Source organism: Anas acuta, chromosome Z (assembly GCF_963932015.1).
Source record: "Anas acuta chromosome Z, bAnaAcu1.1, whole genome shotgun sequence".
NCBI classification, from domain to species: Eukaryota; Metazoa; Chordata; class Aves; order Anseriformes; family Anatidae; genus Anas; species Anas acuta.
This window is the reverse complement of record NC_089017.1, coordinates 59,722,361-59,749,959: the sequence shown is the minus strand read 5'-3', so window position 1 is coordinate 59,749,959 and position 27,599 is coordinate 59,722,361. Positions and strand designations below refer to the sequence as shown.

General features: G+C 41.8%; 1 protein-coding gene and 1 long non-coding RNA gene across 3 annotated transcripts; one reads left to right on the top strand and one right to left on the bottom strand.

Moving 5' to 3' along the window:
- Positions 1–2,339: 2,339 nt before the first annotated feature.
- On the top strand, positions 2,340–27,599 carry ZNF475 (zinc finger protein 475). Of its 2 annotated transcripts, XM_068667365.1 has the most exons (4): positions 2,340–2,423; positions 11,701–12,590; positions 20,958–21,138; positions 24,605–27,599. In XM_068667365.1, the coding sequence occupies exons 2-4, from the start codon at positions 11,913–11,915 to the stop codon at positions 24,754–24,756; spliced, it is 1,011 nt and encodes a 336-aa protein (XP_068523466.1). In that variant the 5' UTR covers positions 2,340–2,423; positions 11,701–11,912; the 3' UTR covers positions 24,757–27,599. The 2 variants fall into 2 exon arrangements, with proteins under 2 accessions (XP_068523466.1, XP_068523467.1); XM_068667366.1 differs by lacking the exon at positions 2,340–2,423 and having other exon boundaries at positions 9,405–12,590.
- On the bottom strand, positions 2,933–16,519 carry LOC137848340 (uncharacterized). The gene is made up of 4 exons (XR_011091299.1): positions 16,310–16,519; positions 16,081–16,169; positions 3,722–4,019; positions 2,933–3,247 (listed from the first exon to the last, which is right to left on the bottom strand). It is a non-coding gene; the product is annotated as an uncharacterized lncRNA (long non-coding RNA).

Sequence of the window (27,599 nt, the reverse complement as noted above, 5' to 3'; positions counted from 1 at the left end):
GGCATCAATAATCTGTATTTCCTGAATTTCAGCTCCTTAACTGCAGCGATATTTTTCTAGTATAGTTAACATTCTTGAAATATGTGCAATTATATAACTAAAGGTGTTCCTGACCTAAGTGTTGTGGAATTTATCCCATAATATTGCAACATAAATGTGTTAAATTATTTGCACCATACTAAAATAGGAAATTAGCACAGATCAGTTAAAATATCAGTACAAATGGCCATTCCGAATATCAGAATGCTGTTATATGCCAGACTTGGAAATTAATGTTTTTTTTTCAAGAGTTTAACATACCCTGACATTTACATAGTTTCTTCTTGTGTGTAACTTGAGTTTCACTCTTCTAGCAACAGCATGTCACAAAACAAATTCAGGCAGACAAAGAGAGGAATATACTCGAAATGATGTTGATAATAGACTATCAGACGCTGACTGACACTCTCATGCTCACTAGAATACTTGTAACCAAATGAATGTTTACCCATTTAAATGAAGAATTTCAAAACCAGTTACCAAATTGTAATAACAAAAGTGTTTTGATTGTTATCGTGCCATATGACGTAACATGAATGTCATGACCAGCTCAGTAAATAAACTGATATGTATTTACTGATTTATTTTTATTTTAGTAGAACTTTTAAGAGAAAAATATTTGAACTATTTTGGCATTTTCTGTTGGAACAGCTTTCAATATTTATAAAATTAAATGTAGACTCAGCCAAGTCTGAAGGAACTGTTTCAAACTTATTGCAATGAAGCTCTTTTCATATTATTCAGAATAAATACTTTTATTGTCAAAATACTTGGAATATTTTCTGCAATTAAATTTCAAATTTTAATTCAGAATGCTATGAGGTGTTCAGAAAGGAATAATAAAAATTGTTGTGAATTGTCTCTGCAAAAGACATCCTTTGATGCAGCTCTCACAGTGGGTATAAGGTGGACACCTTCTTCTCATTCTTAACTCATAAATTTGAATTACCTTTTCCAATTCACATTTTGTAATTTTGTCAGGCTGACCAACTGAAGAGTACGATTTTCTATGTTCTGAGTAAATTATGTTGTAGTAGAGTGTGCCAATACTGTTTTTAACTAAGAAAAAACAAACAAACAAACAAACAATTGTTCTACAAAGGCAACCTAAGCAGAGAGTTCACACAATTGAAAACGACAGATACACTAGAATTGATACACATATTTGGGGTTGTGTTTAGATGATAGATCTTTTCCTCCAAAAGCCATAATACAATTTTAACTACAAATAACACCTATTTTCAACAAAAGATACCCCTATAGCCCTTGGGGGTATCTGCTATTATGTAAATAAAATTAATAAAAACATCGATATTGTATAAATATTTATGACGAAAAAAAATATTAATTTATTTGTGTATTGAACTTATGTGGCAAGGTTTTGGTGGTGGTGGGACTGCAGGGATGGCCTCTGAGAGTTGAGCCCAGCAGCTAACCCATGTCAGAGCAGAGCCAGCCCCAGCTGCTCCAAGAGGGACCCGCTGCTGGCCAGAGCTCAGTCATGAGCGACACTGGGTGGGCCTCTGGGAGAGCAGAGTTAAGGGAGGGGAAGGACGGCATCCCTGGGAGGGACCCCAATGGGAGCAGGGGCAGAGAGGGACCGTGAGGGAGTGGCAGAGACAAAGTGCCATGGGCTCACCACAGCCCCCATTTCCCGATCCCCTGCCCCATACAAGGAGAGGAGGGAGAAGAGGGTTGATGGAGGAAAGGTGTCTTTAATTTGTTTTTTGTGTTCCTCACTTCTCTAGCTTGTTAGTAATAGAGAACAAGCTTTTTCTAATCTCCTTATGCTTTCTGCTTGGCCCATGATGGTAATCAGTGATCTCCCTGTCCGTATCTCATCTCATGAGATTTTTTCTCTTTGCACCTTATTTTTTCTCCCTGTCCTGCTGAGGAGAGCGAGTGAGAGAGTGGTATTGTGGAGCTGAACTGCTTGCTGGTGCGAAATCAGAACTTTCACCTGCCGTCATCACCACTGTGTAGAATTCCAATAGCTGGAAGTTTACTGTCTTGGGTGACAGAATTGGTATGACAATTATAATTTATTTATTTATTTATGGACAAAAAGATGCGAATTTTTGAAAAGAGAGCAGTGCTTGTGTAGGAGTCAGGGCTCCCTGTGCTTTTTTCCTTCCCCGCTCCCTGCTCTCTTCTCCTCCTCCTCCTCTCTCCCTTCGCGCCCCAGCCCAGCCCCGGTTCCCGCCATTCCCCGCTTCCCGCCTTTAGCCAGGCTCCGCCCCCTTGCCGTGACCGAACAATGCCGCCGGCCAATCGACGCCCGCGGAGCCGGCCGACATTTGCATGTGTTGACCCGTTGCCGTGGCAACAGCGGGGCCGTGGGCGCCATCGCACGTCCCGCTCCCCGGTACGGGGCGGGCGGGGAGGTAAAATGGGGGCGGCGGGGATGGGGGGGGGGGTGCGGGGGGCATGCAGCAAACAGGGGCTGGGGGGGGGGGGGCTGCAAAGGCTTTTTTTTTTTTTTTTTGGTTGGTCTTGGAAAGCACAAGTGAACCAGAAAACTTTGCTTTTTTTTTTTTTTTTTTTTTTTTTTTTTTTTTTCCTGAAGCTGATGTGCACAAAATTCCTTAAGACACACTCGCTGAGCTGATTGCGCCTATTATACCTCCACGCCATTGATTTCACCAGAAAGTTATTTACTGTAAATTGCATTCCCTGTTTACTCAGTTCCCGAGGACGTGGCTCTGGTCCTCGCCGGGTGCGGTTATGGCTGTGCAGTGCGGTGGGCTGGGCTCTGCTGGCTGCCAGGTGCCCACCGTGCTCTGCCTCTCCCCCTTCTCAGGACAGGGAGAAAACAGGATGAAAAAAATCATAGTTTGAGATAGGACGTGGAGATGGCTCACCAGTTAACCACCATAGGCAAAACAGACTGGACTTGGGGACGATCGGTTTATTTACAGAATAGGATGGTGAGAAACAAAACTAAACCCGTCATCCCCCCACTCCTGCTTCGTGCTAGGCTCAGCTTCATTTTTCTGCCTCCTCTCCCGTGCCAAGCAGTGCAGATGTATGGAGAATGCAAGTTGTGGCCAGGTCACAGCAGTTTCTCTCTGGTGCTCTACCATGGGCTCCTCGAGATCTGCTCCATGGGGGACCCATGGGCTGCAGGGGGACAGCCTGCTCCACCAGGGGCCTCTCCGTGGTTTCTTCTCCATATGCTTTTTCTGTTGGCTCGTGGAATTTAAAAAGGCTTTTATATAAAGAATAACAAAGACGACACAGTGTAAACAGATAACATAAACAGCTTCAAATATAAATCGAGAAAAAGACCACTGTTAAACTTAACAAACTACAGAATCACCAAAGCCAGTGCGACTAGTTAAGACCAGTTAAGAACAATTGTTTATCAGCCATGGTCTGTCATGCCAATTAAAAAAACACTGGTGATCCTTGAGGAAAAAAAAAAAAAAAAGTGAAAGAATGATGTTTTTAAGATTCATTATCAAGAGAACCCTCAGAAATGAATGTTGTGCTACCAGTAGCCATCACCAGCCTTGTGCTGCAATGCCCTCCAGTCTCACGCTAGGTCCACTGTGTATTTTTATACTCATACTTCTTTTAATAGCTGGTGTATCTTACAGGGCATAGGAATTGCCATGGCAATCAGATTATCTAGCTGAGTATACTGTCCATAATAAAGGCAGCAAAAACTTTATGAAGTCACCTGTTAGCAGCAGTTTCTGTTGCAAGACGATTAAGGTTGATTTACTCTGTAAAAGATGATAATGTTTTCTCCTTATTTTATGCTGAACAATTTAGCTGTGGCAGGGCAGATTATTGAGGGAACTATATCTTTCCTGCTCTGAATCACTTTAAACTTCTAGTGTAAGGCTCTCAGCACATGCAAATTATTATCCGTCTGCATCAGGCCCCGCACTTCCAGCTGGTCAAGGGAAGGGATTGCCCTGCTTTGCTCTGTGCTGGAGCAGCCTCACTTTGAGCACTGGATGCAGTTTGAGGCACTGCAATAAAAAAGGACATAAAACTGTTAGACAATGTTCAAAGAAGGGCAATCAAGATGGTGAGGGGTCTAGAGGGGAAGGCATATGAGGAGCAGCTGAGGTCCCTTGGTTTGCTCAGCTCAGAGCAGAGCAGGCTGAGGGGAGGCCTCATGGCGGCCTGCAGCTCCCTCACGAGGGGAGCAGAGGGGCAGGCGCTGAGCTCTGCTCTCTGGGGACAGTGACAGGACCTGAGGGAACGGCATGGAGCTGGGACAGGGGAGGGTCAGGCTGAGGGTTAGGGAAAGGCTCTGCACCCAGAGGGTGGTCGGGCACTGGGACAGGCTCCCCAGGGCAGTGGTCACGGCACTGAGCCTGGCAGATTTCAAGAAGCGTTTGCACAGTGCTGTTGGACACATGGTCTGATTTTTGGGTGGTCCTTTGGGGATCCAGAAATCAGACTTGATGATCCCTGTGTGTCCCTTCCAACTCAGATATTCTATGGTTCTGTGATTCTGATTTCCACTGACTTGGCTGAGTTTGTACAAGGTGACGTGCCTAGCTTCTGCTTTTGAGTGAAAGAGATTTATTTTCTGTTTTGCATCTATCCATCCATTATTTTTTTCCCTGTAAGGTCAGCTTACTTTCAGCCTACTTTCCTGAAACTGTCACACAAAGTGCCCACCGTGCAGGCATATTCACCATCAAAATCAATAGAAGTAAGCCAGATTCTGCACATTTTAGTCCCAAAGACAGAAGTAGTAAACAAAGACACCTGTGCTAGGAAGTGTGTGTAGCTCACGCTGAGCTGTGCAAATTCACTTGCTTCAGTACCTGCTTGCTGTCACACTCCTGTGCTGTGAAGAGGATAAACATGCATAGTCTGTTCCCCCTATAGTTTACATGGTGCTAAATATCACAGACATTTCGCAGCAGTTGATGCTGATTAAGACAGTGACGCTTGGTATCCTCATTGTCACCCAAACTGGGAGTATGTGTCTATGCTGATATGTTTTTCTACTCTCTCATTTTTGCACAAGAGTAAATGTGCAGTCAGGATAACTGACTTAAAAAGTGAGGTGAGTACATTAAGTAGTTGTATATGAGTTAAACTAGGATAAAACACTAGGATGAAACACCCTAAACAGTTACAAAACACCACTAAGTAAAATGTAACTTTACTTACGAAAAGCAAGAACTTTGGCTGTAGAGCATGAAGGAAATCTGAGAGACGATGGCATTGCTGGAGCAGTTCCAGAATTGTTAATGTTGAAATTAATGACATATTACATTTTTCAACCAAGAAATGTTTTAAAATTTCCATATATTTTAACTATTAATAGTCATAATGCATCGGTATAAGGTTACAATTTCTGTTAAATCAAAGGAGTTCTTCTTTATATTTGGGCAGAGGAGGACATAGTAATGCAGAAGAATTGTTGGGTCTCTAGAACCAGTCTCCATTTTTCTCTGGCAACACAGTCATAAACTTAAATCAAATGAAGTTAATTAAATAAAACAAACCTAATTATAGCATACTTGACATTTGAGGACAACATAGGATGTCCTCAAATGTCAAGTAAACAATAACTGCTATTGACATTAGTGAATTTTGGCTTGACCTGTAAAAGTTTAAGTAGGAAGTGAATCAGATCCACAGAAAGATATAGGCACTTTAATAGGTCAGAGGAAAATAACAAAAATCCTTAACTAGGTTGAGTGTCAACCTAGTTGACTAGTTAGCCCATCATGCCAACACCTTAATTAGTTCTTTATATGAATCATATAGAAGCTTCAAGGTTATGTATTTTCCTTCTCTTATGTCCTAATGAACCTTTATACACACATACACACACACACACACACACACACACACACACACACACACACACACACACACCCTGATTTCACACACACACACACACACACACACACACACACACACACACACACACACACACACCCTGATTTCACACACACACACACACACACACACACACACACACACACACACACACACACACACACACACACACACACACACACACACACCCTGATTTCGTTCTTACTGTCCTGTGGTTAATATAGGTACATTTTTGAAGAAAGTTTTCATTTTTTCTAAATAACACTTCTAACTGTAGAGACAAAGTTTGTCAGAAAATTCTCAGTCAGTTCTAGCTTGTCTGTGTGCATCAGGAAACTGTGGCTTTTCAGCCTGGTATTTTTTGTTTCTGAGCATTCCTGCCTTGTCCATCATCTGGCTGCATCCACGTCTAGAGATGTAACCACCAGCCTCTGATAGTACTGGGGAGAGGGTACAGCTATACGTGCAGCTGATGCTCTGATGGAACAATCTTCATGTCTGGATGTTTCTGAGTATGCATTACTCATAAGGCATTTAAGCCAGGGTGCTGCAATGTTAGATTTACAGACTAACAGTGTCATGAAGCTGCCAGAAATGGGGGTACATGCCAATATTCGTGTGTTCAGAGCTTTCAAAACATTTCTCAAGGCTGAAGGATGCATAGAAACAGGTTTTTCTCATCTATGACAAGATGAAACAAGCTGACATAGAAAACAGTGTATTTCTTATGTCTCTGTGGTCTCGTGGTCTTTAATAATGTTTAATCACATAATAGATTATCCTTTTCACATGAGTGAGGGAAAAGATTGGTGCCTAGGACTAATCAGAGGAGACTCTTCCAGCCAGGAACCATGTACAAAATGCAGCGCCGAGCTGGAAAAATGTGAGGGTTTTAATATGTGGTTAATTTGCTAAAAATATTGTTGGAAACATAAAAATGTTTTGTTTCTTTTTCCTTTTATCTTCCAGTGAAAAACAGATCCAACAGTAAGATAGTGCAAATTATCCAATATTTTTGTCCAATTTATATTTCAGTGTTTTGTTTTAACAGATTTCAGAAATGATTTATAATTGAGCAATACAAAACAACGTTTAGGACAAAAAAAAATACAGCTGAAGATGTTTATTTAATTCAACATGATTTCCCTTAAAGAATAATGGGAAGCCTCACAGAAAGCATTTTATTTGGAAAGAGAGCCTCAAGCAAGGATTTCTGGCGCTCAACACAGGATGTCAGTTAGGTCCTTTCTGATGCCTCTTTTATATGTAAATGTAATGAAAACCCATAAATACAAGAAAAAGAAGAAATGTCTTACCTTGACTACAAATGTAGGGATCAGATGCAGGAACCCTGTGACCAGACTGATTTAGTGTTGAGGCCCTAAAAAAAACTATATTCATCTCCTTCTCCTTTTGACTTGAGTTACGCTAAGTGAACCACTTCATCTCTGTCCTTCTCTGCCTTTTGCCCTCTTGGTCTGAGTTGTTCTCCTTTGTCTTTTTATGTAGCACAGCCCAGACTGAGAAAGCAGGATCTCTGGACACTACTGTAGTGCAATAAATTGTTGCTTGTTGTTTCCCATTTAAAGCCACTTACGACATTTATCATTTCTGTAGCGGTAAAGTTAGGTAATACAAATCAAATAAGTATTCTTTTAGAATGCATGTGAATTAATTCCAGTTTACCTAAATCACCTTTATTAAGTGGTCCACTCAACAACAAATGTGAAGTCACAAAGAGAAAGCCTGTAACTTCAAGCACTGAGGCAGCATAAGTAGACATAAGTAGAACAGGCAGCATAAGTAGACAAGACTAAATGTGGTACTGAAGGCAAACAAAGGAAAAACTGCCTAATAGTGAAGTGGGGTCTTGAATTATTAAGGGTTTACACATCCAGGAACCCTTGTGTCCAAGATCCTGGATTAACCAGTATCTTTTTCAAGCAAAAATGAATTTGTTCTTTTTTTTTGTTTGTTTTTTTGACACTGACAGACTGATCCATAGCTGGACTTCTACCAGGCTGTTGTATTTGGATGCTACCATTTTGGAGCCATATGTTTCCCCCTTGATTTAATGCGTCATTGTGACCTGCCATACACTTCCTCAGGCAGAGCAACCCACAAGGACATTCTCATAACTCCATTATGTGAGTCCTAATTTTGTAAGCACTCTGCAATTACAGATGACCTCTCCAAAGAGCCTCCTGGATGTCAGCCACTGCCACCTCAAACTTCACATTATATAAATCCTTTTCATAGCTTATCAAACACTGTTTTAAAAACAGTAAAGGAATCAGTATAATCACTATTTATATTGCTTTCTTATGGTCCTCCCTCCTATCTCAAAACATGAAAATTGGCTCTGCCTTTAGAGGGAGTCAAACATGTCCAAGGGGTATTTCTTTGAGATGTATGAGCTTGAAAGCTCCGTGACCTTTGTTTTGAGCACTGTGTTTATCTGGTGCAAGGATTTAGCGTGTCCTGTTCTGTGCTGGTGGAGGGGAACAATGACAGCAAGCCAGCTGTGTAGTTTAAGTGGATCGTATGGTCAGATACAGCTGCAGGAGGAGAAGCCATGCTGTTGGTCAGCATCTGTAAGCTGCACATAAACAGGTTCCCCAGATTATCACAGCTTTTTCTATATTTTGTCCATTGAATAAACACGGTTGTGTTCTGGCAGCCCGAGGCTTTATGCAATGTGTTCTTCCACAAGGTAAACTCTTCTTTTCATCTGGGAGGTCTCCATGTGGAATTCTTGCTAAGTCAAAAGCAGTAGTGTTGAGGATTCATTGGAAACAGCCAATTTAATCCCCCAGCTAGCACAAGTATGTTTTGTTCAATTCAGTTAAGGAATCCAGCCTTATAAAATGACCTTATAATGGGTTTTGAGGAATTGTTTACATGAGAGATTCAAGAGAGATGAAAAACAGAGTGGGTCACTCTTCAGGAACAGGCTGCATACAGGAAATAGGAAACGTATGTGTCAACTTTGCTTCCAAGTTCCAACACTGACGTGAAAGAAGACATAAAGAAGGCCATTTCAGGGTAGAAGTTTCCATTTGCCTGTGTAGGTTGAATCACACATGGCAGCAAAGAGAAGGCAGCATTACTAAAGCCTGGATAATGATGCTATTGCTGTGCTTTCTGGTTAGGATAAGCTTAAAAGCACAGCACAAGAAGATAAGCGATGTACTGAACTATTTGCACTCTTGTCGTTCTGTTCTCTTCTGGGTAAAAAGTGAGGCTCCCAGCCTGGTGTTGAACTAGCTGTTGCATTTCAGTTCCTTTTAATTAAATCGATGTCATCCATCAGTGGAACCTGCCCTGTCATTGCAGTTCACGAGATATTTGTTTAAGTATGGTACCAGTGGAACTGCAAAGGAGATGAATATTTTCCAAAAACTATATGCAATGATCAGCTGTACCTCCCCACTTCATTAAATAATACCATAACATTTTTAGAGGGAAAAAAAATAACAAAGTTTTATGTTTTGAAAAGAAATTTTAAATCCGAAACCTGATTTACTTCCACATCTTAATTACCGAGCTTGAGAAAATAAGGTCTGAACAGCTCATATGCCTTTTCATTTCACACTGAATTTATAGGAACTTTCCAAATAATAACGGTCAGCTTGGCAGCAGTAAATGTAGACCAAATGGTGTAATCCCCACAAGGAAGCATAATTCTGTTATGAAGTATTTACAATAGCAAGCTTGGAAATCCAACAATAGGGCATATTGTTAATGGGTGCTTTGCAGCATCTTTTATTGACTGATTCATTCTTAATTTTAATGGATTCAGTCACCTAACATTCTTCACGCGGCAGTCAGATCGGTGTCCGCTGCTCCTTTAAGAATCCTCTCAGGTAGCAGAAAATTTTCTGAGATAAATCAGTGAACAGGACATGCGGTTGCGAGCGTTAATCTGGCGAAGTTCAGAAGTTCCCTGAGCGTAGCTGGACTTTCTGATGCTCCCTTCCTGTGACCCTCCAGTAACCCTTATCTCCCTTGCCTTCGTGACCCTTTAATGTTTCCCTGGCTCTCCATTCCCTTCATCTTCCTAAAGAGCTTGGCTAATTCCCAACTTGGATTCATCCAGCAGGCCACCCTCCCTGGAAACTCTCCCGGTCTTTGAAAGGGCCGTACAGTAGGGTAGCCTCTCGGCTCATTTGCAGATGTAAACCTCACACACTCGAACCACTCACCTGACTGAGTCACGTACGCTGCCTCACTGACACGGGCAAACCCTTGCAAATTTGTGGTACAACGTGCTTGGCTGTCTTTAAAGTTAAGATCAGAAAATGTAGACCTTCTAAAAGGAAAACAAGGGAAAAGCTTTGGCGTTTGTTGTACTTTACTAATGTTTTATACACAGTTACACAACCAAGTTTTTACATTAAGGCAACATTGTTGGTAGGGGCAAAAATTATTTCATTAAAATGTGACTGTACCAATTTGGAGTCAATTAGCTGCCTGAGTACTGTTAATTGTTCCTGTCCGAACTGCTGCTAACCTGTCTCTCTTTGTTTTTAGCATGCTTTTCCATTGGATGTTTCAAAGCTATACACTGTGTAGGGATCAAACAAAAACGTTTTTTGATACCTGAGTTAAAAATTTCAGTGCTATAGCTTTGTGTGTCCTTTAACATACATACAAGTGTACTATATATGAATAGATATATTGTATATGAGAGTATTGTATGCATATCTGATAGCTTCAGACACAAGAGGATGGCACAGCCTTGTGGTTTACTATATTGTTCCACAGACTGCAGTTACCTAATAAAGTGTGAGAGGAGGTGTTAACTCCGAGCGCTAAGTACGCTGTCCCTCAGGAATTTTATTTTTAGGAGCTAGCTGCAAAATACTTTTTCACAGAGATGTGTTCCAGTACAAACCACAGACTGGCTCTGATGATCCTCACATCTTCCAATTTGTGTACAAATATATCTGAGGAGATTTTTTAAAAGGAGAAAGTGTGACAAGTGTCCCTGGAATATGGAGCCTTGTGAGTATTTAATCAAGCAGTGTGGATGCAACAGTCTAAACATCTTTGTATGCCTGGCAAGTCATGTGAACCTGTTGACCTGTTGGCAACTCTTTTTTTTTTTTTTTTTCCACTGTTGCCTGTGTCCTTAATCTATCCCCAAGAATCTGTTCTTGGAGGCTAGAACTGACTCAGGGCTTCTCAGTGCTGTAGACAAAGTTTAAGTTTGTCATCTCAAGGGTAACAACAAAACTGTGTCCTCATCCCAGAGTGCAGGAAAATTCATCCCCTCTGTTGAGACCAGGGAGTGATCAAGGAGAGAAGGTTTGTTAACATCCCTCTTGTAAGGGGAGACCCAACACTTGAGACACTACCTCACAAGTGCTGAGTGAAGGGGCCTTGTCACTTGCTTCAACCTGCAGACTCGGAAGATTTTCCATGTTAATTAATCACCCTTTGGAGACTGGATGTAGATCTCTCAACTAAGGGACATTTCTCTTGAGGCAGGAAAATTAACTATCAGTATAAGTAGTTTAGAAATTAATGACTGTATCAGTTCTGTCAGAAATTTAAACTAAAGGATATTGATTATACTCAAAAGCACATGTATTTCAAATACTTCCCATTATGCAAACCTTTCCACTTCCATTTCCTTCATGGCTTTGAACCATCTGAGTCTAGAATTTCAGATTTTCATTGTTCAGGTGATAATTAGGGATAGTTGGTATTTGATGTTATACGCCTACTACTTAAAAAATTAATAGAGTAGTACAGTCAAGTGATCCTTGTAATAAACCACTGGTTGTAACCATAGATATGGTATTTATTAACGTGTACTGACTGAATTTGTTTCAGGATCATGCAAGACCAAAGAGCAAAAGATCAACACACGGAAACCCTCCTTCTCTACTGAAACGGTGACTAGATGCAATTTTCCAGCTTTGAAGGCTCTAGTACATTCCAGCCCATGAAACTGAATTGAGGAGATGGAGGACCATGCTGAATAATAGACTTTCTCAAGTCCTTTATGGGTAGAAGAGAGAGAACTTTCTTGAAACGTACTCTTGATGGAAGCAAATGTCAATAAAAAGAATCTGAACAGAACTAGTGACACTCTGCCAAGTGCTGGAGACAGCCCTGCTAGTGTCTCTGCCCTCGTGCCTTCTGAGCAGGTTGCACCATCAAATGTGCCGGATATTCCCCGAATTTTGCCAGAAGTACCTCTAGAAGCTAGACCCCAGAGAAGGCGGCCAGGCACTGCAATAATATCAAAGCAGCCAGACTCTTCAAACATGTCTAAGATGCCACTGAATCGACCGGTCATCCCTCCAAGAAGACCTTGCTTCAGGGTATGCTATATCTGTGGCAAAGAATTTGGGTCACAGTCCATCTCTATACACGAACCCCAGTGCTTAGAGAAGTGGCGTATTGAAAACAATCAGCTACCAAGACATCTGAGAAGACCAGAGCCTCGGAGACCTGAGGCCCTTACTGGTGGTTCCTGCGTGCTTACAGCTGATAACGAAGCAGCTTATCAGAGCGCTCAAGCCCAGCTTCTGCCCTGTGGAAATTGTGGCCGGACCTTCCTTCCAGACCGTCTCATTGTGCACCAGAGGAGCTGCAAAGGAAATGGCAGTGGTGTGGGGTTGCCAGGTGCTAACCCCCATAAATCTGGCTCAGCAAGAGAAGATCCCTGTAAGGCCAGTCAGAGAAAGAGCGGGGCTGCACCAGCCGCATTAGAGAAGGTAAATTGCTAAAGCACACATTGTGTGAAAGGGTGTGGATGTGTTTTGTTGCAGGAGAGACTGAGTTCTTATCAAAATTCGGAATTGCTTTCTTTCAGAAGAATCTTTTGGCTCCATGCCAAGGCTTCTTCGCTGAATAGTAGGCAAAGCTGAGGGGGCTATTGTTTGAATAAAGAAAACTACTTACTCCGATTTCTTTTGATTTTTCTGTTTAAGAGAGTGGTTTGGTACATGTACTCTGTGCTCCTATGAGGGTTATGCTCCCAAAGGGGACCTTTATGTGCTATAGTTTATTAGGATAATCTGTTCAGCAGCTTAGGCAAGCTTTGAATGTTGTACGTTTTAGTAGATGTTAGGCCCTTTTATTTAGTTAACCTGAAATGCAATTCTTCATTGTTCTGTAAGCGCTACAGTGAAGTTCATTTTTTGCCATTATTCTTAACCTTGGCTTGAAATATGAATTTACTGAGGACTGCATGTTCAAAGGCAGGAGAGTATAGCAACAAAATAAATAAGACTGCACATTTCTTTCCACTGAATTTGATTCCAGATCAAAAAAAAAAAAAAAAAAAAGCTGATTCACATTACCCAAAAGCTACACAAAGTTTTGGAAAATGGCATATTTTTTCCTGCGTTTGTTTCAGCACAAGTTGTCTTTTTGGCTTGGAATGTTTTAAAAAGATAGATGTCTAAATTTAGGCCTGGTGTCAAAAATAAATGTCTTGATGTTTTTTCTCAGTGGGATTTGGACTCTAGGTTGCCTATTTGACTTCTGAAAACGGCCTTCAGCTGTCTCAGTCACCAAAAGAATGAAGGAATGCAGTGCTATGCAGAGCACTTCTAAAAAGGTTTTAAAAGTTGAAGCATGGTCTTCCCCAATTCTCTAGCTGCTCAATGTAATTGAGTTGATTGAGGCAATGGCAAATATGAGGATAAAAATGTGAGGCATTTCAATATTAAGCTGTTTGAGGCCACTGACTGATAGATAATAGCAAATGATGTCCACGCCTCAGGTCTTTTATTGGCTGGTTTCACGCAGTGCGAAGTGCTGCACAGGTACACCTACAGCTGTAGGAAAGGAGAAGTTCTCGTTGCCTTACAATGCATTGTACTATTTACTGGTGAACCATTTACCAAATGCATTGCTTTAAGGTGATTGTGCAATGAAAGGCGTGGGTGTGAGGCCAAGAGTTTGTCCATCGTGTGCAATTCTGTATGTTTAAAACAGGGGGAAGTGGTTGTATGAGGAAAAATGTCCATAGTTATAGTGACACACAAAAACAAGTTTAGCATGTGGTTTGGCATTGAGAGTGACTCTGTAAAAACGCTGCCCTCTTGCACAACATGTCGGCTCCCTGTGTGGATTCTCTCACATCTGCTGACTTGTTGAACAACAACATTATTGCCGCTTTTTACTTCTGTGAGCTCTGCAGAGCCAGAATGAAATGTGTTCCAATCTGTTCTTCCCTGTGTGTGAACAGCAGTTTTCCTCATTTACTTCCAATCAGTAAGTTTTTCAATTGCAGCCCTACTAATGAGGCCGTACAGTTCGCGGTTTGTAATTGACTCTAGAGGACTTCACAGTTAGTGATGACTTTCAAGAAGGCAAGATGTTTTTTCTCTCTTTGTACTCAATATTAATAATATTTTTCAAGCTGTCCGTCTGTACAGAGGTACACTTTCAAAGCAGAGATGGGTATGGAAAGAGTGAAAGAAACATCCTGTGATTGCAGTGGCTGTTCAGGATTGGAAGACTTCTTCTAAGAAGTAGCCAAAGAAAGCATCTCTTCCATTGATTTAAACTCTCTGTGTGAGGGTCTCCACCTCCAGTTCAAATTTTTGAAAAGCCCACACATCAAAGGATGCTGAGAAGCACTAATCTCATGGAGGGGCAGCTGATTCACTGTGAGCACAGGCAAGGTCTGGGTCCTGTGTACAGTCTTCATCTTTTTCCAGCAAATGGTTTTAATTTGCTTGCTCTAACAGCTATTCAGCTGCTTATTAATTCTATTAAAATATACTGCTGGTGGAATGAAATGGCAGTTTGCTTTGGTTCTGGCAGGAATTACATCAGTTACCCCTGATTAATGAAGGGTTATAGTTAAAGCAGCTTCCAGCCCTGTTTGCTGTAGGCTGATGTAAATTCATATAATGCTTATGGTGGCTCATGAGGGAAGGAGTCACGCTGAGCTTATAGAGAGACTTTGCAAGCTTCTTGGAGGAGAAAAACATTTGGGGAGGTCCATGTTTCTCTTAACAGACCTAGCCAATGTGACAGTAAATTACTTACACACCTCTTTTAAAGTCCTAATTCAGTGAAACATCAGAGGGGAGGAATAACTGAAAACAAAGACGAACAAACAAAAAACAACTGAGTCTGTAATACTGTGAATACAATCAAAGAATCAAAGAATGGTTTGGGTTGGAAGACCAGCCAGTTCCAACCCCCTTGCTGTGGGCAGGGACACCTTCAGGACCAGGTTGCCCAAAGCCCCATCCAGCCTGGCCTTGAACACCTCCAGGGATGCGGCATCCACAGCTTCTCTGGGCAGCTTGTGCCAGTGCCTCACTGCCCTCATAGAAAGGAATTTCTTCCTCATATCTAACCTAAATCTATGGTCTTTCAGTTTAAAGCCATTACTCTTTCTCCTATAACCATACTCCCTAACAAAGAGTCCCTCCCCAGCTTTCCTGTGGGACCCCTTTATGTATTGGAAGGCCGCTGTAAGGTCTCCCCTTCATGAGGTTCACCCGGGCCCACCTCTCAGCCTGCCCATGTCTCTCTGGATGGCATCCCTTCCTGCCAGCACGTCAGCCACAGCACACAGCTTGGTGTCTTTGGCAAACCTGCTGCGGGTGCACTCAATCCCGCTGTCCATGCCACTGACAAAGATGTTCAGCAGTGCCCGTCCTAATACCAGCTGCTGAGGAACACCACTCGTCACTGATCTCCACCTGGACACTGAGCTGTTGACTGCAGCTCTCTGAGTGCGACCATCCAGCCAATTCCTTACCCACCAAGGGGTCCATCCACCAAATCCATGTCTCTCCAATCTAGAGACAAGGATATAATGTGGCACTGTGTCAAATGCTCTGCACAGGTTGAGGTAGGTGACGTAACCTGCTGTTCCCCTACCTACCAATGCTGTAACCCTGTTGGAGAAGGCCTCCACATTTGTCAGGCACCATCTGCCCTTAGTGTATCCATGTTGGCTGTCACCCATCACCTCCTTTTTTTCCATGTGCCTTAGCGCAGTTTCCAGAAGGATCTGTTCCCTGATCTTGGCAGGCACAGAGGTGAGGCTGACCAGCCTGTAGCTCCCCGTGTCTTTCTTTTTTCCCTCTTGCCTTGTCAGCCACTCCTGCATGACCTGCACGCTCCTGGTGGGTCTCTGCACTCCCATGGGCCTCCCCTGGCCAGCTGCAGGTACTTTTGTCTGACTGAAATCTTTCCATTAGCAAGTGCAGGATCAGCCAGACCAATACTTACCAACAAACTCTTGCTCAGTTTGGTGTTAAATGCCTTTAGTGCTGGACACTCAACAGCCTCCTTAAGACGTCGCTTCCTCTATCCTTGCTCTGCAAATACATGAACAGATCTGAGTTAGTCAAGTCTGACTACGTAAAACAAACAACAGCCTACACTTCACAGAGCCTCAAACACCACGTCAGCTCAGAAATCCTATTTCTTGCATACCGCTGGGATTCTGCTCTGATACCTTAGGCAATGGAAGTGATGTCTGGGACTATTGAAACTCAGACTTGTGGTAGAGCAGAATGTGTTTTTTTTCATTCTTGCATAGACCAAAATGTGTGCTCCTGCCTCTGTACGTGAGTATTCATGACTTGCTGTGGGTATGTGTTTTACAGGTTTTTGGACAACACATGGTGATAACATTGAGCCTAAAATCCTATCAGATGTGTCACTAGCGTCTGGTGCTGCCATCTGCTGTTTTCTTCTTATCGTGTTGACTACCTAAAAATCCGATTTTTGTGTTCTCCTGTTCCTGTAATTCATTTTAATGCAAGATAAGTCTTGCAAACTTGTTTAATAACAAAATGTTGATGTTGTATCTTCCTCTTACATAAAGTCATCTACTCACTTGGTAAAATGAAAACACCTTCAGCAGCCCTGTAATTCAAAGGAGGGTGGGAAATGACAGACTTTGTCTCAATTGTGGCAGTTCATGATATCTTCTTAGGTGAGTACCGGCAAATGTGCTGGCAAACACAGAAAGTAGATGAGAATAGGCAGTGAAATAATTTTTTGAATTCAATTTAGTGCATATTGTCACTGCTAGTGATTGAAGTTCCTGCCTTTCTACTTTTACACAAGTGCCGTGTTCATTGTACTGATGTATGTATATACATATTTATTTTTTTTAAAGGTAGCACATCAGGATTAAAATGGAATATTCTGCTGATTCCAGTAGGGTAACATCTTTCATAACCTGCATCACCAGGCAGAATTACCTTGTTGTTCAAGGTCGTTTTATACCTTGGCACCCGAGCGGTCCTGACATCAGCCTGCTGTTGTGGTGGGGCAAAGGCTGTGAAATGCTCCTTTGGATGGTCTGGAGAGCTGCTCCAGAGGTTGCCTCTGACCCTGGTGCAAAATGCCTCTTGCTTTTCAGAGAGGAATGTCTGGAAAAGGCTGCTGCTTTCATACAGCCTGATGCCGTTACGAAGTGCTTATGCCAATCTTTTTTCTGAACCTCTCTCTGTTCCTTGGGCAAGTCAAGCCTATGATGAGAGCTGTGGCCTAGAGCTGGAGGCCTCCCCTCCTCCCATTAAAATACACGGACAATTAAACAAATAACAAGTGGGAGGTGACTTTCATTCCTGGATGACAAATATTTGTGGAGGGGAGCTTGGGAGCCAGTCTTGTTGGATATGCTTAAGAAGAAATTAAAAGCTTTGTTCAGTATGGGAAGGTTTGACCTCATGTAACACCAGAACAGCAGCCTGGGGCTAACCTCAAGTAATGTCAGGTCTATTGAAAACACACCATTTTGTAGCACTCTGAGTAAAATGACTTCATTCATGGTAACACAGGCACACTTAGCAGTCATGGAGAAGAAAGAAAATACTGAGGCACCAAAGGAAAGCCTAACTGCACCATGAGGTATTTGTAGGTATTTTTATAAGAACACATGTCCTCAGGAACAGACCTTTCTTACTACCCTTTTCAAAAGTGAAAAACAAAGCAGGGAGCAGACAGCCCAGCCACTGGCCTGTGAGTAGTTTGGGTTGGAAAATTGTGGTGATTCCAAAAATAGTTTAGTTTCAAACTGCAGGCCTCCAGATGTGACATTTGGGGTAGGCATACTCTGAAGAGAAAAAGAAATGAAGGATAAATACGATCAGCTGTAGAAATGCCAAATAAAGCATATCATACCTAGGATTCCACAGTTAAGCAATGAATGAGCTATTACTACAACTGTCGTAATCTTGTAGTATTCTTCTTCAGGTTTTTGGTGGGGTTCTCTTTTCTTTTTTTTGAGGGGGGAGGAGAGGATCGTTGCTTTGTTTTGTTTTACTGTGAGTGTGTTTGCAGAGAAGGATTTGTGTATGCAATGTGTAGGTGATGGTTCAGACTCACTACATTTCTGGAAGAAGTCATTCCGTCCTTAACAGTGATCTGATTCCTTTGAATTAATTTTGGTTCATGCTATTGTTTCTGCAGTCTTTAATTAGTTACAAAACAGATACATTCTACTTCAGTAGATTTCTTAATCATTTTTCTCACCAAATAGGATTTAGCATTGAATCAGTCTCAACTGACAAGCTTGGAAAAGAGAATCCTCTGTTTAGCTGCAGGCCTGATGTTGTTCACTTGCACCCTAAAACCCACCTATTAACTCTGTCAGGGTCTGGAGGGATCACAGGATTGCTCATTCAGTCTTTCGGTTTTCAGGTGAGACTATCAGAAAGACCGTCTTGGTGAGCTGTGGAAGTGTATCCAGGTTGCACTGGACTCAGTTTTGTCCTGTGGCTCTGTGGCAGCTGCTCAGCAGTGAGATATTGCAATTGCTTTAGTGCAAGAGTAACTGGTTTGAGTGAAGCAGTCAGAGATGATAGGCTATCCACAATCACTAGGGAAATATTTTTAAGATAGAAAACACTTGATTTCAACAGTGATTTTCAATGTTCCTTTTAAATTTATTGTGAATATTTATTTTTAAGTGCTTTTTCAGCTGGGTCAAATCAGGACTTTAAGTCTTCTTGAAGCTACACATTTGTTTTTATTATAATACTCTATACAGTGGAAATGATTCCAGCAGTGCAGGCCAGGCAAGCTTGATTTCCATTTTTGTTCTAGGATTGCTTTTTACCATCCTGGTACCATAAAAAGCATCCTACGTAATGAATGTAAGTCAAATTGATCTGTCCCACTTTATATCCAGTAAATCAGCTGTTTTACTGAACAGCAGGAACATAGCTAATGGAAACTAGACAAGAAAACGTGCTCCTGGTGTTCTTACAATTAGTGCTCTTTTTTAGAAAACTGTTTCTAAAACACTGTAAGCATGCACATAACAAACATGCGCACTGAAGTGAGTCCTCTAACCCCAACAGTTTGTGCCACAGTGTCCTCATGTACAGCTCTTTGGAGCCTGCAGAGAACCACTCACTGTCTCTGTCGGGACCCAGAGTCGTATCCCCAAGTCAGACAAGACTAGGTGAAGAGCTGAAGTAAGGAGCTTGGTGAAAGCTGATAAAGAAAAGTTAAAGGGCACTCTTAAATCAGCAGTCGCTATATTCAGCTGTGAATAGAGAGAGACGCTTATGCATTCATATTTCAATTACCTTGTTACCAAAGATGACTAAGGAAATTGCATTTGAAAGTTAAGAAGATGAAAAAGTACTCAGATTGACTGTCTTTGGGTAAGTTATATTTCATTTCTATGTGAGAACTTTCCAGACAAAGCCCAACTTTTCCCATTAAAAATACGCTTTGTAGAGTAGTATTTCTTCATGTAATTGAGTTTACATGTGTGTTACAGGAAAGAAAGATGCAGATTATTCTCTAATGACATTTTCAGACTGTAGCATAAATGCGAGAAGAGCTGCCCAGACTTTCTTGAATACACTGATGGGCTGAGAGAGGGAGTCATAAATACTGGAACTGGTTATGCTTTGTCTTACACGGAGGAAAAAACGAAATCCCCACCTCCCTTGTTTGAGTGAGAAAGGCCTCCCGTGTTTGCTCTGGCACGCTCTCCCCCTACCTTTAAGAGGACAGGGAGTAGGTTGTCTCTTACTGGCATTTTGCAGGCAGGAGTGAAGGAAACAGTGAGAGCTGCAAGAACCCTCGCTGTGTCTCAAAGTCCTGTCTCTGCGGCACATTTCTCCTTCACGTTACTCCTGAAGCAGGGCTGGTGCTGACACCACGCCTAGCACAGGACGTGCCTAAAGACACAGTCAAGTCCATAATCTGCAATACCACAGTAATTATATATTTTTCAAGCTTCGAACGTGTATTTGTGGGCCTTGGGTTTGAGGAATTTTTTTTTCTTTCTTTTTGTTGAGCTTTTTTTTTTTTTTTTTTTTTTCCTGCAAACAAAAGCAGGTCTGCAGTGCAGAAACAATGACTTGCTTGGAGCCTAGCTCTGCCCTCTTTGAAATCACTGGCAAAATTCACACTGAGGTCTTTGGGATAAACAAGAAACAGTTCCTTTTTCTCCCAATACTGAAATATCCTGGATCGGTTTTAATCCCTCAAAGCCAAAAATTCCACCGGCTAACTGATCTGTAATAGAAGTAACACAGTGCGAGGGACCAGAATCACAAGCCTGAGGCAGCTGCCTTCACTGTCCAGCTTAAAGGAGATGCTAAGGCCAGACACGATGCTTGAATGGGGGCTTTCTGCTACTGGATGCGCGTCTCAGCAGTTCAGCTGAGGAAGCTTCTGTTGCTGCTGGCCATGCTACTTCTGTTTGATAGATTAAAAAAAAAAAAAAAAGGCTTTGATGTTTAAAATGGTTACTGTGCTGCAGCAATCCAATCAAGCAGAAGGGTTGTTTCTGCAAGTGAAGAGTCAGCATTTCCATGAATGTGATGTTGGGAAATAAAAGAGCTAAAATCTACGTAGCTAAGTATTAACTAGGTGACACACACGAATTTTCAGCCCAGTATCTGCAGAAGGAGCCTACCTGTTCCAAATGGCCAGTTTATGAGGCAATGTCCCCCCTACAAGCTCCAGGACTGAATCCAGAGGTAACAAAACTGACAGAAACATGCACACCGAGTTCACACGTATGAACCAGTTTCTTAACATACACGCTTGTTTTCATTCAAAGTTGTTCTGATTCAAAATTAATGTTGAAAACACTGCTTATCCTTCTTTACTATTGCCATTTGCAGGCACGAGTGGTAAGACGGCCACCAACAGTGATTTGTTACATATGTGGCCGTGAGTATGGAACAACATCCATCAGCATCCATGAGCCACAGTGCCTGAAGAAATGGCACCAAGAGAATGACATGCTACCCAAGCACTTGAGGAGGCCAGAGCCCAAAAAGCCTGAAGTCAATCCCATACAAGGTAAGCTACAGACCAAGCAGGAAACAAGGGGAAGGAAGTGGGAGGAAGAAAAAAAAAAAAAAAAAAAGAATTTTAAGCACTAGTTTAGCAGTTTGCAGCTACTTCTTTCCTCCAGTTAGTCTGAAGGGAAGGTAGTTATCACGGCTTGTTTTAAGCTTCCTGTTAATTATCCTGTTCTCTTTGTGTGCTCCATCCAGGAGAAATAAAAGTAGTCATTGCTTTGCGGGATGTGCCTCCTGGGACCGTGCTCTTTATGTGTCAGTATATTCTGAATCAAAACACAAAAATATTAGCAACCTGCTTCACCACTACATCATTACTTTTTGAGTTCTTTCAAAACTGCAGAAATGCATATTGCAAAATGAGCAGCAGGATCCAAGAATAATGTGCAGACTTGACGCATACAGTCGTTAAAATAAAATATCCCTCAGGCAGCATTGGGACTGATAGTTCAGCCAGGTTTTACACCTGTGCTGTTAGCTGTAAAAAAGGCACAGCACTAGCACTTACCCAAAGGTAAATAGTAGGTGACCTTGGAAATAGGAGTTGTGTGGTGAAATAAGAAATACAATTCAAATGAATGAGGAGTGGTAGAAAAAAAAGGTATTTTTAAACACTGCATAAATACATATACTGTAGTTTTATGTTTTTGTTAAAATACCTGTATTTTAAAAATGCAGCGTCTTCTGCAGTGAACATCCAGTGGATGTCATCGGTCCCTTTTTATTTACAAGCCTGAGAAGATTACTTTGTGATACAATGTGATATAAACATACTGGGAAAAATATGTGTAGTATAAGAAGAGCAGTCTCTTTCTGCTGAGTATGTGTATTTGTGCTTTGGGTTCTGTTTTGTAAGAGGCCTAGATCCCGCTTCTTCAAATCAGTGAAATAGCTGATCCCCAGCACCTCACAGAGCTGGGCTCCTCCGTGTATCCCAGAGGTGTGTGCTCATGGCAGGACCAAAATGAAATCTTATCTGTGCTTTGCCTGGAAGCTGCTCCCAAGACCTCTCCATTCCCACATAAAGTTATTTCAGTTCAGCTGGATGTTTTCCCTGGGCCTGCCAGCTGTTCTGAGATACTTTGTGCCAGGTTTGGACCACTTGCTCACAGGCTGTTAATTCACCCACTTTTTATTTTTACTCTCCATGATTTCCCACAGTTTCCTTTAATGTCTGGAAAAATAGATAACTTCTCCTCCAGTTCTCTGGGAAAGAGCCATACACTAGATCAGTTTACAGCAGTACAAAGAAATATGTCCCCAGAAGACACACACAGAAGAAAGCAGGACCGGTGAGAACACTCATCATCTGTACAAAACAGTTACAGCTCAAAGAGGATCAAATTGAGGCTTGGTTAACAGATGCCAAGCAGCAAAGTTGAATCTGCAGGAAAAGATAGGTTCAAAAGACATTTCAATTGTATTTGCTGTTTTTGTTGTTAGGCTTTTTTTAATTACACATGTTATGTGGTAAGAAAGACGGAGAAAATGAGGATTCCATCTGAAAGAGGAGGATGCAAAAGGACAATTCAGGTTATTTTGAAATATGCTATTCTTATTTTGAGGGAGTGGAAGCAGAAAGACAACTGTTCTTTGAGAGAACAATCCAGCATAAGGCTCCCAGATATGAATCAGAAAATTGTCTCATTTGTGCAATGAGTCATATCAGGCGCCACGCATCTCCTATGAGGTGCTGTGTGCCCACAGCTCCCCAGGGGGCACTGACCTGCTTCCAGCATCTGTCCCTAAATGCTTGCTGATGCAAGTCTGATCGGTTCTGTAGCTTGAGCTAAATCTGTTCCCCCTGCGGTTGCCTCATGCTCCTGGCCTCGAGAAAATAATCTGTGTTGTTCTTTTTCCGTAAGACTTACTCTCGATCATCTGGTAAATGCTATAACTGACCTTCAGACCACATACACGTACTGCATGTCTCTCAGTTTCGCAGTTTAAGTAGGAGGAGTTACCCCTGTTGTTGAATGGAACTGTCAGTGTTCAAAAAAAGCTCAGAAATATTAAATGCTTACATAAAACTTTTTATAACTTACATAAATCTTTTTCTGAAAACTCAAGTGTCACGGGAAGACAACCGCTGCCCTGATTACACAGTGTTTTGTTTGTGGAATGCCTAACACATGCCTGCAAGGAGAAAGTCATCTTTCTTTCCTTCTTTCTTTCTTTCTCTCTCTCTTTCCCTCTCTCTCTCTCTTTTATTTTTTTTTATATATTCAATAAACTTTCCAAAGTACAGAAAATACACATTCATTTCCTGCAAGCAAAAGGGGTATTTGTCTCAGCCAAGAAAAGAAACTTTACTTGGTTGCTCTTCTAACAAAAAGAACATTAGGAACAGGCATATTAAGAGATCTAAGGCTTATTGTGGTTATGTGAACCATTGGATATGAATCATATTAAAACTGTATGGGCCTTTAATGAAGAGCTCTATCATGTGCCAATGACACAAACCATGGAATATTTTTAAATGCACAAATCCTTTTCTTTTAAGATTGTGTGCTGCTAAGAGTTCAAAGACAAAAACAATTTTTTAGTCTTTTTCTGTATTGTCACACTTTTTGGAAAGGGTGAATCAAACATCTTCACATCAAACCATGCAGATCTTTTTCTTCATGAACTTCAAATGAAGACTCTAAGATCTAAGTTCAGGTACTAAGCAACCTACCTTTTGGAAATCCACTTGTAGCAACACTGTGCAAGGCCATTTCAAGATGGAAGTAAACAAGATTTTTTTTATAATGAAATACAATCTTGAAAATACGTCTGAGGTGGATGTTTAAAGAATGCTCCTGATCTTTGAGCAGTCACTCTTCCTGAAAAGGAAAATAACTGAGGGTAAGGCTGGGTTAGTGTTTAGATGACAATAGGTACATTAGTGCAATGACCTCACTGGCAGTTGTGGCTGTGGAGAGCTGTAGGTTTTGTCTATAAGGTTACACGCTTACCTAAGCTTTACTCCAGTTATTGGCAAAACCAGCACAGGCTTCAATGGAAGAAAATTGACCCCCCTGCCCAAAGCAGTACAAAGAGCATATTCTGAAGTATGATACACTCCCCCTCATTGCCATGGTCAGATAACACATGCTTATTAAACAGAATTTGAAGTAAAGCCAAAAAGTGAAACTTGCTGATAATAGTATGTATGCAAAGATGTTAATAATTAGTAGAGAATGCATATCATAACAGACAGCACGATGTTTTCTCTGTAGTCTCATACAATACAGAATGATTCAGTTTGAAGTTAATTTAATTCAACCCCTGGGACAAAAAGCAGAGTTTTTTATATATTTTTTACTTTTACTTCTTTTCTTTCTTTTTCATTTGCAAAAGCAATATGGTTTGGTTAAACTGAAAGGCTCAGTCAACAGGTATTTCCTGAAAATATTTTCCATAAAGAGTTGAATGTGGGTCTCCAGAATGAAAACTGATACTTTCTTTTTTTAATTTTCCAGCCAAAGGTTTCTATGATCTTGATGCTTTAAATGAGGCTGCCTGGATCAGCGCCCAGAACCAGCTAGTTCCATGTGATATTTGTGGGCGTACTTTCCTTCCAGACAGACTGATCGTACACCAGAAGTCCTGTAAACCGAAACCTGCAACATGAAGTGGATGTGACACACATACATACATACGCATGCATGTACCCCCCCGCCCCAATTGACCCACTGTGTGTGTAGGCATGAAGGTGCACTCATACACTTGTACCTTTCAACCAAACTACAAGAGAAATAAAATCCAGCTGGAGAGCCATGGGCATAAAAACTGTGGCGCGCTGTTAAATTGCATGATCCAAAAGTTTCCAGAGTAAAACCAGCAGTTGCTACTGCAGGGTAATGTCAAATACAGTGATACTGAGCCCAACAGTAGCAAATATGCTTCCTCATTTCGGGTTTTCAGGTACCATCACCTTGAAAACACAGTTTGAGAGGGATGGCGTAGAGAATGCTTGAAAGTAATGTTAAATACCACCTTCTCACTGTGCTTTCCTTCCTCTTCTGGAAGGATCCTCCCAGGTTGTTTTGTATTTGCTGTGCTGCCCTCATCACTTTTGATCAAATGCAACATGTACAGGGCAGGGCATCTGCCCTGCTCCTTTCACAGCCTTTTGGATTTAGCTAGCTGGGCCTTTGTAAGAACTTTTACCTTCCACATGTGGTTCCTGACTTAAGTGCCATGTTTTGGTATTCAGCAAGGGACAGAGAGAAATGAGCCATAGCTGCAGGAGGTTTTCCACTAAAGAGATTCCCAAGAGATTATCCTGCAGGGATCCATCTTCTGGTGTTGCTTTTCAACAGATCTGCGAGACTGGGAGAGATGGCTTCCTGTCAGGAGCTTCCTTGTCAACAGGCAAATTGGCTACAAGCGCTGCTCTCAGTCAATGCACCTACTGCTTCAGAAACTGAAACTTCAGAAAACTTTTAGGAAATCTTTTATTTTTGATGAGGACTGAATTTTCAGTGGAAGCAAAACCAAGTGATGCTGGTCAGGAAAATTGTTTTTGAATAATCATCTCAAGTTTTTCCTCTCCTTCCATCAAAGACTTGTCTAGTCAGTGTAGGGACCTCCAGCTGAACTTGGCTAATCAAAGAACCCAAGTAGCTTCATTGTTGTTGGGCTTTGTCTGTTTTTTCTTTTTTTCTTCCTTTTTTTTTTTTTTTCTTTTTTTCCCCTGTCATCAGTCACAAGGCAGTTCACTGACTCCAAACAGAGCTTAAATCCATGCAGCACCCCAGCACTCATACCCTTGTGGGGCAGTGCAGCTCCTGAAGCCTGTGACTGCCGCAGATGAAACATCCCCATACAAAGGGATCCATCTATGTGGCAGAAGCAGAGGCTGGCTCTTTTACAAAGCACCCCAAAAGGGCACTCTTCTTGGATCATTTCTTGTTTAAGAATGATACCAACAGTGGGATTTGCCCTCAGCTAGATTAACCAATCATGCCAAAAGTCATATGTTCGAGGACCACATCTTTCTCATGAACCTGATAAAACATACTCTGATGTCAGTCCAAAAGAAGCGTGGTGTGTCTGGTGGATGGAATAAGATACCACCCCACTCTCTGTGCTCAATGTGACCATAACTGTGTCAGTATGGGCAAAAAGGTTTGAATGTGTTCCTTTGAGAAATGCTGTTATGTTACATAGCAGAATCAGTGCCAAAACACATCAGTGAATAGGTTAAACACGAAGGAAGTAATACTCACTTTAACAAGGTACAGCAGAGAGCACTTTTCATTGTTGTTTTAGTTTGAAGTTTTTTATTAAGTAGTCAGTGAGGTTATTCAAGAGGTATGACAAAATCCAGTACAAGTTGTTAAACACCAGTATGGGCTTCCTGATACCATGAAATAAACTTTATCTTATGTCTGTTTTCACCTCCAGGCTTAAAGCCCTAGAGGTATCTGTTACATACTGTGTGACCAATGGGGCTTTTCCCCGTGTTCACACTCAGTACTGCACTTACACAAATCAGATTAAGTGTTAAATATCATGGACGTCCTCAAACACACTAAATGAAATATGGGTACCAGCTTTTTCTCTTCCAAGCCGTCAAGCTGTGTGACTTGTGGTGTAAGTGAAATGAGGAGTAATGTCATTATCCAGTTACCAAGAGGAACACTCTTGGCTCAAGCCCTGGAGGGCTGTTAATTCAGACCGGGAGAGATACCAGCATTCTTTGGTGAAAATAATTTCCAAGACAGTCAATGGCACCTCAGCAGCCCTTTCATCTACAGGATGAAAACTGTATTGTTTGAAGATACTTGTCTTCAGAAGTCAAGGTTCAGTTTCTGCTCTACAGCGCAAAACTGTGCAAACTCTGCAGATCCATCCTCGTTAGCATCTCCAGCGTGAGGAGAGCCACCAGTGGAGCTGGGCCAGGACCATCCCTGCGCCGTTTGCCTGGGAGAAGGCGAGTGACCTGAGGAGAGGAGAGGAGAGGGGCAGGGGTTTGTGACTGCTGGACTAGCTCCCAGGAGCTGTTGGCAGCGTACACTGCAGGAACCTGGAGGCTGCTGTAATTCACATCAGGTGCTGGCCCACTGAAGAGTGGCTTGGTGACTGGAGGATTGTGAATGTCATGCGTCCCCTCTTCCTCATCTCAGGCCCCTCTGCCTTTTTTCAGACATGGAAAGCGTTTCTTGACTGCATCTCCCTCACCGTGTCGTCAAGCTTCGTTACAGTCACTTCAAGAGCAAAAACAGTTTTAAAGGGAATAAACGCCCCCTGCACAGTCAGTGCAGTCTTTGGCGTTAAACACTCAGCAGCTCAGCTTTCAGTGATATCCAGCTGCCAGAGTCCCTGTGTCGTTCTGAAAGTTGGACTCGGGGTGCCAGTGACTAGCTTTGTCAGAAATTTTACCAAGATGAGTTTTTCCATATTTCACTGTAAATTCTCTTCCTGTCTACTTTTCTGGATTACAACCTCCAAAAGCAATAAAATCTGCTT